Source organism: Phodopus roborovskii, unplaced genomic scaffold (genome assembly GCF_943737965.1).
Source record: "Phodopus roborovskii unplaced genomic scaffold, PHOROB, whole genome shotgun sequence".
Taxonomy (NCBI): domain Eukaryota; kingdom Metazoa; phylum Chordata; class Mammalia; order Rodentia; family Cricetidae; genus Phodopus; species Phodopus roborovskii.
In genome coordinates this window covers 27509110-27527317 of record NW_026126416.1, presented here as the reverse complement: position 1 = coordinate 27527317, position 18208 = coordinate 27509110, and the positions used below count along the sequence as shown (strand labels likewise).

Below are 18208 nucleotides of genomic sequence, written 5' to 3'. Positions count from 1 at the left end.
GAATGAATCAAGATGATAAGTAAGACTGGTTGCACAGTATGATCCAGAGTCAAGGCTGAATTTATGTATTGAAACCACACAGGAAATGATGAAGACAAATTCCCTAGTGTTGGGTTAGCTATAGGAGCGTGTGTGTGTGTGTGTGTGGGGGGGAATAGAGTTTGGATCCAGTGTCAGATGTAAGACACAACATACACAGTCATATTTATAAGTATAAATCCACCTCTTCCCAATTTCAAGAGTCCCTATCCTACCTGGGACTGGACAGCTTTTGGAAACTGACCCTAAACTATATTTTATTCTATAAAATAGCATATTTCTAACTGCATTCACTTTCAAAATTTCTACAGTAAAATATACAGGTAAAAATTAAATGTTCACAGAGGTTGGTAAGATACAATGAGATATACTCATTCAATGGACTAGCATGCAGCTGCAGAAAGCAAGCAGGCATTCTAAATTCTGAGACGGGGGATTTTGTAATTTTACTAAGTGAAAATAAAAGGACCACGTAAGACAGTATACGCCTGTCATAATACTTGGTTGTATGTAAGAGTGGGGTACAAAATAAAGATTACCTGTATATATGGGTATAACTTGTGTGTATAAGCATGAAGAAACTGGAAATTGAAACATAAAATTCCACAAGCCAATGTTTCTGTCATTTATCTGTCCACATAATGAAGCCTATAATGAGGAATGCTTAGCAAGAGTGGGTGGTTGATGGGACAACTGACTGCATGAAAGGAGCTCTCTATTTCATTTATTTACAGCTCTCTATATTTCTAAATGCATTTTATTCCAAAAGCACATGGAGAAAGTAGGAGATACCATTTCTGTTTCAAACTTTTCAGGTGCTAAAGTTCACCCCTAAGGACATCTTGAAAGTCAATATTTGAAGAACTGACACAGACCTTTCTCTTACAGATTTAAGATACACAAGATGGAGAAATTTTTAACTAAGGCTGAAGCTACCTCTGTCTGGAAATAGAGGAGAGCAGAAAGCCTTCAGAGCACCCTGGGCTTCTCCTTGGGTGTGCGTGCATTACAGTAAGCACAGAAGATGACCGCCACCATGTAACTCAGAGAGACAATGGCAGCTGCCCTCCTAGACATACTGGACTCATTGAGAACCATTCCCAACAACTGAGACTAGTAAGGACAGAGAGAAACGCCCCACCCCATCATGGGCCCATCTTGAATAGATTATTCTCCAACAGGGAAACAAATCAATAACTTCAAAAGGAATTTAAACCACTGATACAATTCCCTGCCCGATATCAACCTGCTTGGTGACATTACTTGGATAATAACTCTGTAACTTGTTTTCAGCAAGATTACAGGTACTCCCCTGAAGCACATTTTAAGGAGAGGTTGAGTAATTTGCAGTACACAGGGAGAACTGACTGCATAGACTTCATTTCTCTAGAGGGAACCTCATCTCTTAGGAATTCTGAATCAGCTCATTGTTAGTTCTCCCAGATTGTAGGGTATTTTGAAGAAGGCAAGAACAGCATCGTGTCTCCTTTCCTTTCCTCTTCCTCTTTGGGGGTGGAGAGGGCATAATGGATGTTCTGAGCCCTCTAGCTTTCAATAGATGCAGTTATAGAACAGTACCTCCTCCTCTGTTTTGAAAATCGGTGCTTCAATATTTCAAGAGTCAAAGACAACTGGGTATGTTTGAAATATGCTGCTGTGTTGACTCCATCCCCTTCAAGCACAGTCATAAAGGGGAGCGTGAACACATTCAATTGATTCAGCTTGATTCTGATTTGGTCTACCTGCACCACCTGGTGGTAGTGTATGTTAAGTGCGAAGTTGTGTGTGTGTGTGTGTGTGTGTGTGTGTGTGTGTTGGGGGGTATATGGAAAAGAGAATTTCTATACATGTATTATTAAATATTAATTTTGACTGACGATATAATGGCTTTATACTGAATATAAAATGCAACCTTGCTCAGTATAGAATAGGCAAGAACTCGTTTTGGAATGCAAAAAGACTCTCTTATATCCATTAGTTAATGACCTTATAGTTCAGTTCCTGGATTTATCAGTTGTTTATTATGCTATTGCTCTCAGGGAGGAACAAGTCAAACATCAAGGTGAAACCATTTTTCTAAAAAAATACTAGTTTTACTAATCACATGTCCCTTTGCTTCTATGAGCCATCAGTATAAACAAAGCACAAGACACAGGATGATAAAATGACAGAGCAGCACCAGTCAGATTAGACATGGTCATTGATTTGACACCTAAAGCAGCAGTTGAGCCACAAGGAAGTCAAGTAACTGGTCCAAGGCCACACTGTTTGTTAGAATCCCAATCCAATAAAAAAAACTAGGTCTTTTTAATCTAAAGACACACACAATGGTGTAATACCTGTGAAAAGATATGTCCTTGCTTGCCTAGGAATACCTGCTTTTGGACCCTGAGTGGTCTCTCACACTGAGTATGAAACACTACCCCCCCATACACTACCTGCCCCAAACTAACCCCCCATAACAATCCATCCATCCATCAATCAATCAATCAATCAAACAAACAAACAAACAAATACAAGATCAGGGAGCTAGAATGGGTACCTGTATGCCTGTATGGGTCCCCTGCATATATGTTATGGCTAAGTAGCTTGGTGTTGTGGGATTCCTAACAGTGGGAGCTGGGGCTGTCTCTGACTCCTTTGTCTACTTATGGGACTCTTTCCCCCCAATGGCTCCCCTCATCCAATCTTGATGCAACGATATGTACCTGGTCTTCTTGTAGTATATTATGCTATGTTTGATTCATGTCCCTGGGAGGCCTGATGTTTTCCGAGGTGAGATGGAAGGGGCATGAATCTGAGGGAAAGGGGAGATGGGAAGAGAGAATAGGGGGAGGGGAGGAAGAGGAAATTGCAGCCTGGATGTAATATGTGAGAGAATAATACTTAAAAAAAAAATTGTAAAGATCGTCTATTAAAAAGCCTGTATACATGTTCTGGGAAATGTTTTCAGTCTGTAAAACTGCTGTGTTTTAAAGATCTGACATTTATTTCCCTTTCTCCTTGTAACTGCTTGAGAATCAGAGGTCTGTTTCCACAGAGTGGATGCCCACTTGTAGATTTAAGCATAAGCCGTGTGCATAGCTCCCCCTTATGACCACTTGACAGTACACAAGTCTCCTTCTATCCCTGCTGTTTTATTCAACAAACAGCTCACTGGTTAAGTTTTAATTGCTTCCAATGAGGTCAGCAAAGGTATTTATTGAAAAATCTCTGAATAAAAGGCTCCACGCACACACACAAGCGCACGCGCTCACACACGGAGAAAACCCTTTTGCCTGTTGATTTATGGAAACAATTATGATTCTGCTGGAGGATTTCTCAGCTGAGAAATAGTTTGTAGCTACAGTAGAGAGGCTCAAGTTGCACGAAGCAGACAGCAGACACGGAACTCTTGTGTACCCAGCTGTTCTAAACAGAACAAGTAAGTTACTGTTATTTGTCTTTAAAACAATGCTGAATCTTTTCTAAAGGGTTTTCTCTTTGTGTGGCTATTGTACTGAGGGGAAAAGACTTCTGAATCATGTAAATATCTACAGAAACTGTGCTATATAGTATGTATGGAAAGAGAAGTTTGAAGCTCTCCAGAGCAACTCCGACACTTAACTTGAAAAATATGGGCAGTTTAGGGGAAAATAATTATTAAGGACAAATGTAACAGCATATACGAATGAAATCCAAGAACAGTGTTTCTGCTTTATTGACAGTAGCTGTAAAACTCAATTTAAGTCAATTGCTCTAGGTACAGGGCACTCTTAACAAGAAGTAACTGGAATGAATGGTGCAGTTTTATTGTGATGTCTCTCCATGAATGCCTAGTTCTTCTGAATCTCCATGCAGAGCGGCAAAGATGTTAACACTCTCTGTGGAAGGAGTTTTAAGTGTGCCGTCAATGCTTAACTAAACTGTATGTTGTACTACTTACCCACTGAAACTTATACAAACAGCCTTTTTCTCTTTCTCTCTCCTCCCCTCCCCATTCTTAATCTCCCATTGTGAACAGACGTCAAGGAGCAAAGGCGCGACAGCAACTGGCCTGGTTGCAACCTGTTTTTAGAAGGAGACATCTACCAACTGTCTTACTGAAGGAGGAATCCTGTTATTGGTATCAGAAGCTAAAAGATAAGCTTAATAGTTTGGAAAGAGCGACTACCTTTTCTCAAATCAATCTACAGTTCACAGACAGGAGGAGGCCCATGACCTAGGAGTAGCAATCAACTCAAGATTCAATTCTCATTATGTTATTCATGAACACCCGGAGCACTACACTATAATGCACAAATGGATACTGACATGGATCCTGCCAACTCTGCTCTACAGGTCATGCTTCCATCTCGTCTGTCTAGTGGGCACTATAGCTTTAGCATGCAATGACATGAGCCCAGAGCAAACGGCTACGAATGTGAACTGTTCTAGCCCCGAGCGACACACAAGAAGTTATGATTACATGGAAGGAGGGGATATAAGGGTGAGGAGACTGTTTTGTCGCACACAGTGGTATCTGAGGATTGACAAACGAGGCAAGGTGAAAGGGACCCAGGAGATGAAGAACAGTTACAGTAAGTGATGCCTTTATTACAGCCCTGCTTAGACCTTTGTGTTTTGTTTAAGATTTACCCTTTCGTGGTATGTTCTTTTTTCCTATGGGTGTGTGTGTGTGAAACAATGTAATATCAACTCCTAATTTTTCTATATTGGGATTTCTGCACTGAGTCTCTAAAGTATGTGTGAGAATAGGACAAGTGTACTTACCTTATGGCCGGAACTGATAGCACAAGCCAGTAGAAAATACTTATATTGTGGCCTCAATCCAAAAATGCTGTTTAGTAAGAAAACATTTTAGAGACAGTAGTCACACTGACATGTGATTGTTTACCTAGTACACTCAGTAGAAGCTTGCATATTGTTCTCAGTAGGGATTCACCAAACTACCAGCCACTACTTTGAGGAACAGAGAATGTATTTGTCTTTATTAGTTGTGTTGCCTTTGAAAGGACTTTATCATGCTGCAAGCTGGTTAAGAATCTACCTTCTGAGCATCGTCAACTGTGTGTTTCTAAAAAGTAGGGAGTCTGCAATACCTTCAATCGTCCTTAGTCTAATGAGTTTGTGTTAGATTCCTTGATCTCCCACCCAGCAGACAACACATCTTGCTAACAGTTTATCAAGTCTTTGTCAGGTAAATTCCATGTTACTTTAAGAGGAACATAAATGTCAAGAGGCAGAAGTGAGTTAGAAGAGAAGTTATGTCAAAGACCTTCACCTGGAGCGTGTGTTTCCCTCAGGACCCAGTTCCCCTCATTAAATGTAAAGATGACAACTAGCATCTAATTTAAGTATTCAATTCAACAGAACACTCATTTAACATTTACCTTAAGCATTTAAAACTCACAAGTGGAAATAGTTTTGTCAACATTACTAATAAGTGGACAGCTTTGACATTGTGTGTTTGATAATATGTGTGGCAGTATAGTTGAAAAAGGGCACATGGAGACATTAGTACAGGTGAGTGTCTGTGACAGGACCACCCCAAGCTTTTCTAATCTCTTCCTGAAATAGCCGTTGAGCTGACCAATAAGTAAGAGTTTGGGAAGTCTGTTTCCAAAATGAAAATGATAGACTTCCTTTTAAGCTGTAACCGATGCAAGCTGTGAGTATGGAATTTGGCTAAACAAATGGCCACTGGACCAGGTTTTGCTGCTAGCCACTTCTATGTGAGCCATTGAATTTGGCTTTTTCATTTTATTTGAAAATCAGCCAGCTTTACCATGGATAATAGAATCTGGTAGAAGGTAATATCTAAGGGGCAGTTACAGCACATGTTCAGTCCTTGTCTATAAATGACTTTGGGGACAATTCCTTTGTTTTTCCAATCTTCAACTTCTAAACATGGATGCATTTTTCAAAACACTTTCTCATTCTCACAGTCTATTCTGTTCTAAATAAGGGAATGGACTATACAGTGTAAAGAAGCCTAACTACCCTTTACACAGTTGTCACCCAAAGAATGAGATAAAAGTGCCTATTATTTCTACATAACAGGCCTTGCAACTAGGGCTAGTTTCAAATTTCATAACAAGTTTAGCATAGCTGGACTGTAGGCTTTTTCTGCTTAATGACAACTTCCTTTGGATGCTTTTTACTAACTCACGGAAAAGGTGAAAAATAATGGGAGGTAAAATTCAGTGAAAATGAGTATGAACAATTATTTGAGATTAAAGTAGTTTCTTTCAGAACACGTACATGTATGTGAACTTTATTTAGTTTGTGTTAAATTCCTTGAATTCATGAATTTCAGGATTTGTACATATTTGCAAAGTGGTAAAATCACTTTATATTTTGAAACATGGTTTTAGTGCTACCTTCAAGTATCCCTAATGTCTATTTGGCAAACCCTCTTTCTTCTAACACTAATTCTACAATAACATGAAAGATGTATCACTGTAACTCTGTACTCAAAATGACTTGTTTGTGCAAATAACTTTCACTTACAAGCTTTCATATTCTAAATTTATACACTGTCTCAAGATAGTAAAAATCTCCTACACGGAGAAATTCTTACCAGGATCTTTTAACTAAACTATGAAGTGGTTGTCATTGTCATGCCAGCCTACTGAAAAGGACAAGATGAGGTTTCTCCAAGTTAGACAGATGTGAAGGTGTCTTTGTGTGTAGGAAATCCCAAGAGATGGAAGAATAAAGGAGAATAATTTACTCAGAGAGGATTCTGATAAGTATTGCTCATCAGTTGAGACAGCCTTACTCATTTTAAGAATGAGCACAGGCAAATGGACACCTAATAGGGAATCCAGGTACAAGCAGTGTGGACAGCTGGGTTTGTTGAAATAAAAGCTGGGGATGGCTCCATGGTCCTCAGAGTCAGCTCTGTGATCCAACAGAGGAGTTTCCCCTCCTGCTGTCATCAGAAAGACAGTGAAAAGTAACTGGATTCAAGTCAGTAGAACTCAGAAAGGAAGAACACTCAAAATGAAACCCCAGATTTCCTTCTCATCTTCCGATGCCTTCCATTTCTAAGTAGGTCCTTGAACTTCTTTGGAGGCCCTTTAAAACGAATGGCGCTGGTCTTCCTTTTCTTTCCGTTAGCCACTCTCATGGCTTTTGTTCGAATGAAAGGAAACATGACCTGAGGATCTGAACAAGATTTGGCAGGCTGCTTGCTTCCTCAGTGAAGTATGGCACCCTGGGGTCCTGCACATGCTAGGCACGCCTGCTACCACTGAACCATATATTTACCCCATGGGAACATACTTTATAAAACATTGATAGATATGGACGGGCACTGCGGGAAGAGTCAAAAGATCTGGGTGTGTTACCCTGCTTCCTCAAGGTGTTGGATTGGGATAGGTGTACCGAGAGCTGGGAGGATGAGAGGGGAGTGCCGGGGGGGGGGCAGTTAGTACATGCACCTCAAATCTTCAGGGGAATCGAAAGATTACTTCAGCTACTGTGTTGTTTGGAGCCTTTGCTTCAGTCTCCCTCATGTTAGATTATCTTGCAGAAAACATCAAGTTTGGAACAGAATAAGTAGAGTGTACAGCAAAAAGACAACAAAGAAACTCTAATACTCCCAACAGTTCATGAAGAATGAACTGTATGGATTTGGGAATTCAGGAAGAACAAGAAGTACTCAAACCACTGTTTGAGCTCCTTAGGTCAGTGAGAAGGGGAACAGCTCTCTCTCTCTCTCTCTCTCTCTCTCTCTCTCTCTCTCTCAATCTGTCTCTCTCTGTCTCTCTCTCTTCTCTCTCTCTCTCTCTCCCTGTGTTCTCTCTGGTGGCTCCTCATTCAGCTCTACAGTAGGTTTCAAAATGATAAAACTGGGATATAAGAAGAATAGATGAAGATGCGATGTTTGCACAGAAGGAGAACATTAGTAAGAAGCATCATGGAGGGGTAGGAAATGAATGGTCAATGCTTCAAGGCTTCTGTTGTCAGAACTGTCCCCTTGGAGACAAGACCAGAGGCTGGATTTAGATAATTATTGGAGCAGACAGCTCATCAGCAGACAGAGGCAATCACTCCACACCTGACAAAAATAACACTGCTGTTTAGCTGGGAGTTGAGGTGCTGAGTGAGAGATGGCAGCAGTGAGCTGGGTGCTCGTCAACTGCTCTGAGAGACAGATGTGGGACGGAGGACCCAGCCCCTTAAGATCATTTTCCTGCTTTGTTTGTATTCAGTAACTAAAATATTGTGCTCCCAACAATAGTTAATACTTCCCGTTCCTCTTGAGAACTCCTTGATGACTGGAAGCCTCTGATCCGGGAGGACGCTCAGCTACCTTTTTGAGCACTCTTAGTCACATATTAAGAAAGGGTTATTTCTTCTGAAAGTTGGCCAGTACTTTGGCAACATTTACTTTTGGATTGGTAGGCTGTGATGGGATGTGGCCTCACAATTGGCGGAACACAAATAAACACAGCATTGTTGGGTTTGACTTTGGCCACAGAACCTTCAGCAACTCAACTGTCAACAATTCTTTGGATGGCTTCCTGTCTGCACCAGTCTCTATAGTGCCCCCCCCCCCAACATCTTAGAATGCCAAGAGTGTAAATGTGCTTGTGTTACAAAGACTTCTTAGTAAATATTTAAGAGAACAACCCACATTAAAAATAAAGAAACAAAATTATAAACACAACACCTGCCTAAGGACCACGCCACACTTAGGGAGTTCTATGGAACACACGCACAAAATGAAAACTTAGAAATGATTGATGGGCTGGAATCTTCTAGAACTGGCAACTGGGATTCCTTATTAAAGGCATTTCAAGTCTTTAAAATATGAGGGATGTATTGGTTGCTGAGGGGCAGATTCAGAAATGCTAGCTACTCTATGAAAACTCCAATTTTAAATTGTTTTTTTGTTTGTCCATATAATAATCTACTTAGCTATGGCAAGTATCTGAAACTTACTAACTGCTAGAAACTTCATTACCACAAATATGTTTCCTTAACATCTCATCACTAAAATGACCGGTTTTTAATACTTAATTTGTTTAGTTTTGATTATATATGTGTCTCTGTGTGGGTATGTGCATGTTATTGTCTATACCTAGTGGAGGACACAGGTGTAAGATCCCATGAAACCAGTGTTAGAGGAGGGTTGTAAGCTGTCCAATATGGGTGCTAGGAGTTGAACTCAGGTCCTCTGCAAGGGCAGTACATACTCTTAATCATGGGGCCATCTCTCCAGCCCTAAACTGACCACTTCTATGTTACCGTCGTTCTGCATTAGTCTAGATCAGATGGCCTTTTCCCATATGGCTAAGCTGTATAAGATGTTTCCAGCCCATGACTGGACTGATCTGGGGGAGTAGAAGAAGGCAGATTTTAGACATGTGGAAGGAGCTGTTTTCTCTAGACTTTTTTTCCCTTCTATTTCTCAATCTTGGCTGAATACTGTATTCATCTGGGACCTGTAAAAAAAATACTGGTGCCAGATCCCATCCGCAAAGACTCTCATTAAGTTGATGTAGGGTGCAGTCTGGGCATCAGGAATTTTAAAAGCTCTCTAGATGATTTTGAGATGCTTCCAAGGCTGAGAACTACTGCACTGTGGGAATCACATTAGTGTACTTGGGAAACTGTAGCCCAATTGAATCAGAATCTCACCAGGAGGGGAGGAGACAGGAAATCAGTATTCCTTACAGTTTTCCAGTGACTTGATGTACAGCTAGCGTTTCGAACTGCTACTTGGGGAGTCGGGTGGGGTGGGGCAGAGGGTGGGAGGTGAGGAGTGGGGATGGCGTGTAGCCTGAGCCACCTCAGGGATGATTGTGAATAATCTTGGAGCCCTTGCATTTAGAGGACTTTGGAGTTAAACTAGCTGCACGATTGGACTAGAGGAATGTATCTCTGAATTGGGACTCAAGGCGTTCTTCTAGGCCCACTGGACTTGGACTAATCTCAATGGCATCAACATGTGCTGAGCCAGCCTAGACATGAAAGTGAGGACAGCCCTGTACCATGATATAAGAAGGTTGCTTAATCGAATGACACAGCTGCATTGTGACAGGTGCTGGGACAGGAGGCCAAGGGTGGTACAGACATCAACGTCTGCCTGTGTTTGTGAACCCAGACACTTCTAAATTAGGCTTTTCTCTCTCATAGCCACACTAGTAAACTCAAAGGCAAGAGACTGAAAGAGACAGTGGTCAACTTAGAAAACCCAGTGGGGACCAAACCACAGGTCCCCCAAAGGGTGATTCCAGTCTAGTCAGAAGGACTGGAAACCTGTCATCTTTGCAAGGCTGAGATTATGCACAACACGAGAGCAGCACTTCCTTTACTTTTTTTTTTTTTGTAGTAAACAGTTTAGGTAGCATGGTAACTTCTGAATCATCACTGTGAAAACACAGTATCTCTTCATTTAAATTTCACATATGGTATATAACACATAGGAGAAAAGACAGAGCCATAGCTAATCTTCCTACATTTGAATTTTAGATGCAATTATGGATAACATTGACAGAAATATTTGAGATGAAATTCGGAATCAACTCAGTCTGCATATTTTCCTTGAAGTGGTGTTTCCAAAGTGTGTTTCTTAGAACACTGATGTCCCCTGAGATATTAATGGTGTTTCCTCAAGCAGTTTCCCCGGCTTGTTGACTGGGGAATACTTGGTTAATAATGCAGAATTAGTCTCTTGCAGAATTCTTTGAGCTTATGTTGCTCCATGGTCAGCTTCAACTTCAAGGAAACAATACATGTGGTTTCCAAACTGACTTGACAACAGAACAAACAGAATACCCCTTTGTCCCCATTCTTCTCATACTCTTACTTCTGGTAGAACATTTCAGTTTCATTAATTTGAAACCTGAGAGCAGAATGGGATCCATCTTTGGAGTAGTCAAGACCTACACCAGTCTATCATTCAGCGGTTCGTCTGGGGGGTGGGGAAACAAAAGCCACACAACTGCCCATGATTTCAGAACCACCCAGAGCTCAGTAACACTGGCATAGAAGCTTGCTTGTCAGTCTGCTTCAAGACCCTATTTTGCATAATAATGCATGGTTAAATCTAGATATATCCAGTGGGACCGAAGCCTGAATGGAAGGAAGTTCTATCTCAGCTCTGGGCAGACGTATGGGACTGTTTCCCTAATAGGAAGTGATGTAGCTTGTAGCTGTGTCTGGGCAACCTACAAACTATTGAATTGTTTCGCACACAGAGACCTAAAATGCTTTGTAAGTCCAGGGTGACTGAAGAATTCTTCTCATGTGCGCTCCACATAACAAACCTTATTTTGCTTAACAAAAACATAGTTCCAGCAAAAGATGTAGCTATTTCAATTTTTATCAGTGAATAACAAGTCTCATTATTTGACCAAAAGACATTTAGAAATTTGAAATTTTACAGCATCTGACAGGAAAACTACCAGAGAGCCTCTCATCAGATGTTTGCAATGGTGACAGGTGTCAGGGCCAGTGGCACTCCTATCCTCTCCATGCCCCAGCTGTTTTACTAACTGCACCTATGCACCTGCCTCTCCCTGGCTCTTTCTGCTCTCACCCCTCCTTTTATCACCCTCTGGTCCAGGGTGCTGCATTTAGCCCAATTGAAGAATGCAGAAAGGTTTATAATATTAAATATGTTTATCATTTAACTGATTACGTATTTAAAATCAGGTCTCAGTAAAAATATGTTGTTAAATCATCAAGAAAATTGATGTGAACAAGGTCTAAAATAAAAGAAAAACACACTTCATTTTTTCTTATTTGTTGTAAAATTCTCCTATTTTCTATAAAAGTATCCATTAGAAGCAATTTGGCTAAGTTTTTCTAGGTAATTTCAAGAGTCCAGTGGAAAGTTGTTTTGTTATCAAGGCCAACTGCATAAGCAGTCATAGATAGTATTAGGTGACACTGGAAGATTAGGTATTAGGGCAACATGAAGTCCAAGCTTGGAAGAGTTATGGTCCTATTCAACATTCATTCTTATTTTTACCTATTTATCAAGAAGTATACCCAGAAAAAATAATTCATAGTGATAAAAGGAGGCAGAAATAAACCCTTTAAGAACTACAATGAGAATAGCCCTGGGGATGATTGGGTTCTGGTTCAGTTTGGAGTCATCAGGAAAGAGGAAAATGCTAATCGAAGGACTGCCTCCATCATATTGGCTGTGGGCATGGCCATGGGGCATTTTCTTGCTTAATAATTGATGTAGAAGGGCCCAGTTTATCATGGGTAGTGCTACCCATGGCACGTGGTCCTGGGCTGAATAAGAAAGCAAAAGCTGAGGAAGCCAGTGGGCAGCATCCATCTATGGCCTCGAAGCTCCTGTCTAGAGTTCCTGCCCTGACTGCCCTCAGCGACAGACTGTGGCCTGGAGTTATTAGAGGAAAAATATCCCCTCTTGCCTAAGTTGCTTTGGTCAGACTGTTCAATCATAGCAATTGAAGGCAAAGCCGGGGACTCCTGAACCCAGGGATCAGCGCAGAGGGGAGGGGAGGAGAGGTGCAATGGGAGAGAGAAACAAGGAGAGGCAGGAAGCCAGGGGTCTGCTCTCACTTTGTGTTAATGGCAGCAGTCTGGTAAGGCAAGAGCCTCTTGTGTCTTGTAGAGTTTCTAGATGTGTTTCTGATCACATCCCTGGTTGGTCTGGTTCATGGAGGGGAGGCACAGGGTCACGGGACGTCACCTGTAGAGGGGACACAGTTCCTTTCTTTACACTAGCAAGAAAGGGATCGCACAGCATTCTGAAAGATTGATGACACTTTCCTGTTTTCATTCTTTTGTTAAATTCAATAGCCATAATGGATCCCCTTGAGAGATGAACGATACAGAAAGAGACAGAAGTAAGCAGCTCCACACCCATGGCTTTAGAGAATTAAAAGTTTAGTTGGGGTTAGAGAAGGACCACAAGGCAGAGGGGGCAAGTTTAGAGAACACAGGGCATTGTCTAACTCAACAAGAGAGACAGCTCAGGTGTCCTGAGGTGAAATAACTTTAAAGCCACTGTTTCTGTGATGGGGTTTGGATATGAGAGCAATTTAGCATCACTCTAGGTATGAGTAGAGATCATCAAAGGCAATCCTGATATTTTTCTTTATATCAAAGAAAATACACACTCGATCGCGTGCGCGCACGCTCACACACCACACACACACACACACACACACACAGAGAGAGAAAGAGTGGAGGGAGCACAAGTAAATAATAAATCGAATAAATCTTCGGACTTGAGAGATCACTCTGCTGTTAATAGACCATACTGCTCTTGCATAGGAATTTAGTTTCTAGAACCCATATCAGGCAGCTCTCAACTACATGTAACTCCTGCTCCAGGGGAAATTCGACCCTGGAATTTGGCCTCTGGGCACTGTATCCCTACCCATGCACATATTTAAAAATCCCACCCATGTACATAATTAAAAATAGGATCTTAAAATAATATCTCTGTGAGAACAGTTGCTTATAATAGATCATCAGGTTTAATCTGATTGAAATATTTATTGAAAATATAACTACTTCCAACTAAAATGTTAATTCTCTAAAAAACACAACCTGGGGAGATCCTCAACACTGTACTCTCAGCGTCCCACAGGGAGGTATCAAAGACTGTTTAATTAAATGAATTAAAAAGGAGGCCACTCCACTTCATATGATGGCCTACCCGGAAGGGGGAAGTTATGCTAGCTGGAAAACATACATATTATTTCAGGATGCAGCCTGTATTTCTTTCTTTCTTTCTTCCTTCCTTCCTTCCTTCCTTTCCTTCTTTCTTTCTTTCTTTCTTTTTTCTGGTTTTTCAATCTATGGTCATAAGTGTACCTTGCTTAAGTCAGCTGCATATGAATGGTGGCTATAAAGGCTATATCAGAAGGGAGTTCTTTTTTTCTGCAGTAGTTTCCAGGAAGTCAGAGCTGTAATGGTTTTCAGATACATGATTAACATTTTAGAAGAATTTTAGAAATGACCTGCTGTATTCTTTACATAAGACTACTGAGGTGTCTGTGTATGAGAAATATCAGCTCCCTTCTATGAAATAATGTGGCTACTTCGTAGACTCATGGATAGACTCTGGCCATGGAAAGACACTGACTGACTTTGCTCGTCATATTTCTTTTACTTGCTTGAAGTTGGTCAGACACTGAACCATGGTAGATCCCAGAGAAGATAGGCCTGAATTTCTATCTAGGTTTCTAAGATTTACTTTAAAGTTTATGACATTTTAAAGTATTTTAATAGTTTACTAGGTATTTGCATTAAAGTCATTACATTACAGAGACATAAATTTATTTGCTTGTCAATGGAGGTTTCTGTCCTGCTTCGTCCTGCAGCCATTCAGTACCAAATAAACACAACAGAGGCTTATATTAATTATAAACTGTTTGGCCTACTGCTCAGAGTTATTACTAATAAGCTCTTACAACTTAAATTAACCCATAATTCTTATCTTTGTTTAGCCACATGGCTTGGCCTAACGAACGGTTAGGATTCAGGGCTCTCACTGCTATGACCCTGGTTCATTTCCTGGTCAGGGAACCAGAGGTCTGGAGGTCTGTACAGACAGGAAGTGAGATGGCTGGGTGGAGACAGGATATAAGTGGGAAGAAACAGGAACCCGTTCTCTTTTCCACCGGGAAGCGAATGAGATAAAGGTGGTTTGGCTTGCTCCTTCTTCTGTCTGACCTCTCAGCATTTTTCTCTATATCTGACTCTGGGTTTTTATTATTTAGACCAATTAGAACTCCATTTACATTTGCTCTTCTTGTAAATCTTTGAATTTAGCCTCTGAAAAATTGTATAAAACATAACTGGAAACATCGTTTTGAGGGACCAAAGAATATAGCTAAAATTGAAGTCAATTCTTTTAAAATATGTATGCCAATACTGGAGCTGGTGAAATATTTCCTCTACTGTAAGACTTTCTTAAATTCTCTCTTGATATAAGCTTGTGATGACATTCTTCATCTCATGGGATGGAAAAAGCCCAGAGAAAATGGCCAGACCATTTGGTTCATTGCTACATCAATTTTGGTTTTAAAATTATACATGGTCCTGTTTGCATCATATTTGGGTGTCATTCATTTTAATTAAGAAACACTGGCATGTTCAAAACTTGCTGATGACTCAAGTGATTAACTGAAAGAAATACCCTTTCTGTGAACTGATGGATGGTTTCTTGGAAATCCTTGGGTGGTTAATACACCTACAGAGAGTGGGACCAAGAAGTCTGGTGGCTTTGCTGTATGCTTAGCGCTCTTGCATGTGGGAAGGGTAGGGAATTCCCAGGAAAGCATTATGACAGCATGTACAGTGTGGTCTCCTGTCTGTTTTTCTGTCACATGAATTCTATTGCTGCCACCTTTGCCAACACCTCTTTTTAGGGAAAATGACTGACACTTTAAGGGGGAAAAGAATGCATCTCAAGTAATATCTATTCCTGCAGTGAAAGCACAGGACACTGATATTATTTTAAGACAATAATAAAACTCGTCACAGGTCTACTTTCTAGGGCTGTGCACAACACTTTGCTCACATGACCTGATTCGCTGCCATTCATCACCTGGGTGGGCTGATGGATGTAGCCATTCCTTGTAGGTGGGGGCTGGCTCTGAGGTTCTGAGGCAAGCAACTTGCGGAATGGGAATGTGAACTCAAGTAAGCCTAACTCATAAGCAGACTTTCACTTCCCACCACATGTGTCACTATACTTTGATTGGTATCTTTAAAATACCACATATCAATTTGTACCATGCCATGGGATAGTTTGTATCTAAAATACAGAAACATAAATTTTCCTTCCATGTAATATGCTCTAATGAGTACTCAGCATTGTCTTCTAATAAGGAAACGTTTTACTCCAACTTCTTTTCTCCCCTCTAAGACATCTCCATTTGTCACTCTGTTCCTTGAGTTGGTGTAGCACTTTCTATTTCTTTTGCTTACAGATTGCTAAAGATGTTGAGAAATACACTTTAAATGCATTTCTGAGGTTCATCGGAATGCTTATACTCTGCTCACTAGCCACGTGCACATAATTACTACAGAACACAGACACACATACAGGTTAGTTTCCGCAATTTCAGTCAGTTTTAGGAGTAGATACAGATAATTTGCTTCCCCACCCCAAACAGCACTAAAACCAAATGAAACAAAGACAAAAACACATACCATAAACAGCAGCCAGTTTGTTCAAGCCAGCATTTCTGGGGGTGGTTTAATAGTTTAAGGGTAAATTATTTTGTTCTGTTAACTGTGATTATTATGCTCTCAATCAATTTCTAAGCTTTTTTGAAACTCTGTCCAATAAAAATAAAGAGGCAACAGAAAGGAATCAAAGATGACTTAAGGCAGTGACAGTATATTTGGGGTTTTAGTTTAAGAGTGTAAAGTTGGACTAGTGCTTTGTTAATTCCCATTAACTACGACAACCCTTAGCGAATTGCAGAATTAATGAGGAAGCCATTGCAGATACAGTGCCTGCAAACAGGAGAGGATGCCTTTGCCTCAGTTCTTCTAAAAAGCAGAGCTCTGCTTTAATAATTTATGTATACACCCCTCAGCACGAGAGTGCTCATGAACCTTGTGTATGAGTAATGAAGTTTGAGTAATACTAGCTTTTACTCCATCTTGCTGCTGTTAAAGCTTACAGCTGAGTAGGGTGAGGATTTAAGGTTTTTGTGGATTTGACAACTGGGAGTTAGCAGGGTTCCCTAGGATAGACTTGTAAACAATGGAAATAAATATCTACTACAGAAAAAGAGTGTAAAGTGGAATTCTGGAACATCATATATGCACTGTGACATTTGTTGAAATGGATTTAGAGTTGTACAGTATATTGCTGCTGCATTGGCACACGAAAATATACTATTGGAAAATTGTCAGTCCATCTGGTGATACCAACTCCACAAAGAATGTTAAGCGTTGTGTAAAAGAATGATCAGGGTGTTCACAGTAGCACACATCTTATGTACTGGATGGCCACAGGTCCTTGGCCCTGCTGACAGTAGTAACAGGTGTGAGTTCTATATTATGGAATGGGTCTTAAATGCCATCAGAAAAATGGCTGGTTACCACTGTGTCAGTCAGGTCATACTGCACCAGTGAGTGTATTTTGCCAGGCCTGTTTGTTATAGGTCACTCACAGCTGGGTAGGATTGTTCATTACCTTTATCTTCAATTATTGTGCCTTCCACAACTATGAAAGCTAGCCATTAGGGATGAAGTTTGCTTTCTCCATGTTCTATGACTCGGGTATGTGATGTTTCCAGCAACAAAGTCCCTTTTGAATTCTGGAAGATAACTATGGGTAATGTCAATAGCTTATAAAGTTTGGCATTCTATGGTATCCTGCTGATCAACACCTTGAAAAGAGGTAGCCTGCACCTGATATTTTGTTAGATACCCTGTCCTGTTTGGGAAAGGTATTGTCTCTCTGGGTTATAGGGTAACACCATTTAAAACCTTTTATAAGTGTGTATTTGCATTGTTTAGGAAGCTTCTACACAAGTAGGTTTCCATTTGGCTTTTTCAGAGGTCTTCAGTGTTAGTTATCTCCCTCCACACTCTGTCCTTTACCTTGCCTTCCCATTCCTCAATCCACTTAATTCTTCCTTGCCTATTATTCCCATTCATATCACTTGTGTTCTCTTAGCCCTTTGACATCTCTTCTTCATGCCCTCTTTCTAGATTTTTGATTTTCAAGGATTCTCCAAATCAAGTACAGATATCTAAAAACTCAAAGCTAGAATCCATATATGAGGGACATCGTGAGGTATTTGTCTTTCTTGGTCTAGGTTACCTCACTCAGAATGCTTATTTCCAACATTAGCCATTTACCTGCTAATTTCATTTTTCTTTATAGCTGAATAAAGTTCTATTGTATCACAACTTCATTATCCATTCATCAATTGATAGGCATCTAGGTTTCCATATAGTGGATATTATGAATAGAGCAGCTGTGAATATGGATGAGCAATTTTCTCTACATTAGAATGCAGAATTATTTGTGAATATGCCCAGGAGTGATATAGCTGGTCCATATGGTAAATCTAGTTCTAGTTTCTTGAGGAATTTACAGAATGGTTCCCCAAATATCTGTTCACTTCTAAAAGTAATGGGTAAATGTTCCTTTTCCTCTATACCTGAACATGAATTTGCTAAAATTTGGTTTTTGCATCTTAGCTACTCTGAC

General features: G+C 40.4%; 2 protein-coding genes across 3 annotated transcripts in view; one reads left to right on the top strand and one right to left on the bottom strand.

Moving 5' to 3' along the window:
• Fam227b (family with sequence similarity 227 member B) overlaps positions 1 to 18208 on the bottom strand; it is a 132177-nt gene that overhangs the window by 42698 nt on the left and 71271 nt on the right.
• Fgf7 (fibroblast growth factor 7) overlaps positions 3199 to 18208 on the top strand; it is a 55089-nt gene continuing 40079 nt past the window's right edge. Inside the window, exons 1-2 of one of the 2 annotated variants that reach the window (XM_051183498.1) lie at positions 3199 to 3463; positions 4043 to 4598. In XM_051183498.1, coding sequence (XP_051039455.1) covers positions 4313 to 4598 — 286 coding nt within the window. In that variant the 5' untranslated portion in view covers positions 3199 to 3463; positions 4043 to 4312. The remainder of the gene's footprint in view (positions 3464 to 4042; positions 4599 to 18208) is intronic. The other variant, XM_051183497.1, reaches the window with a different exon arrangement.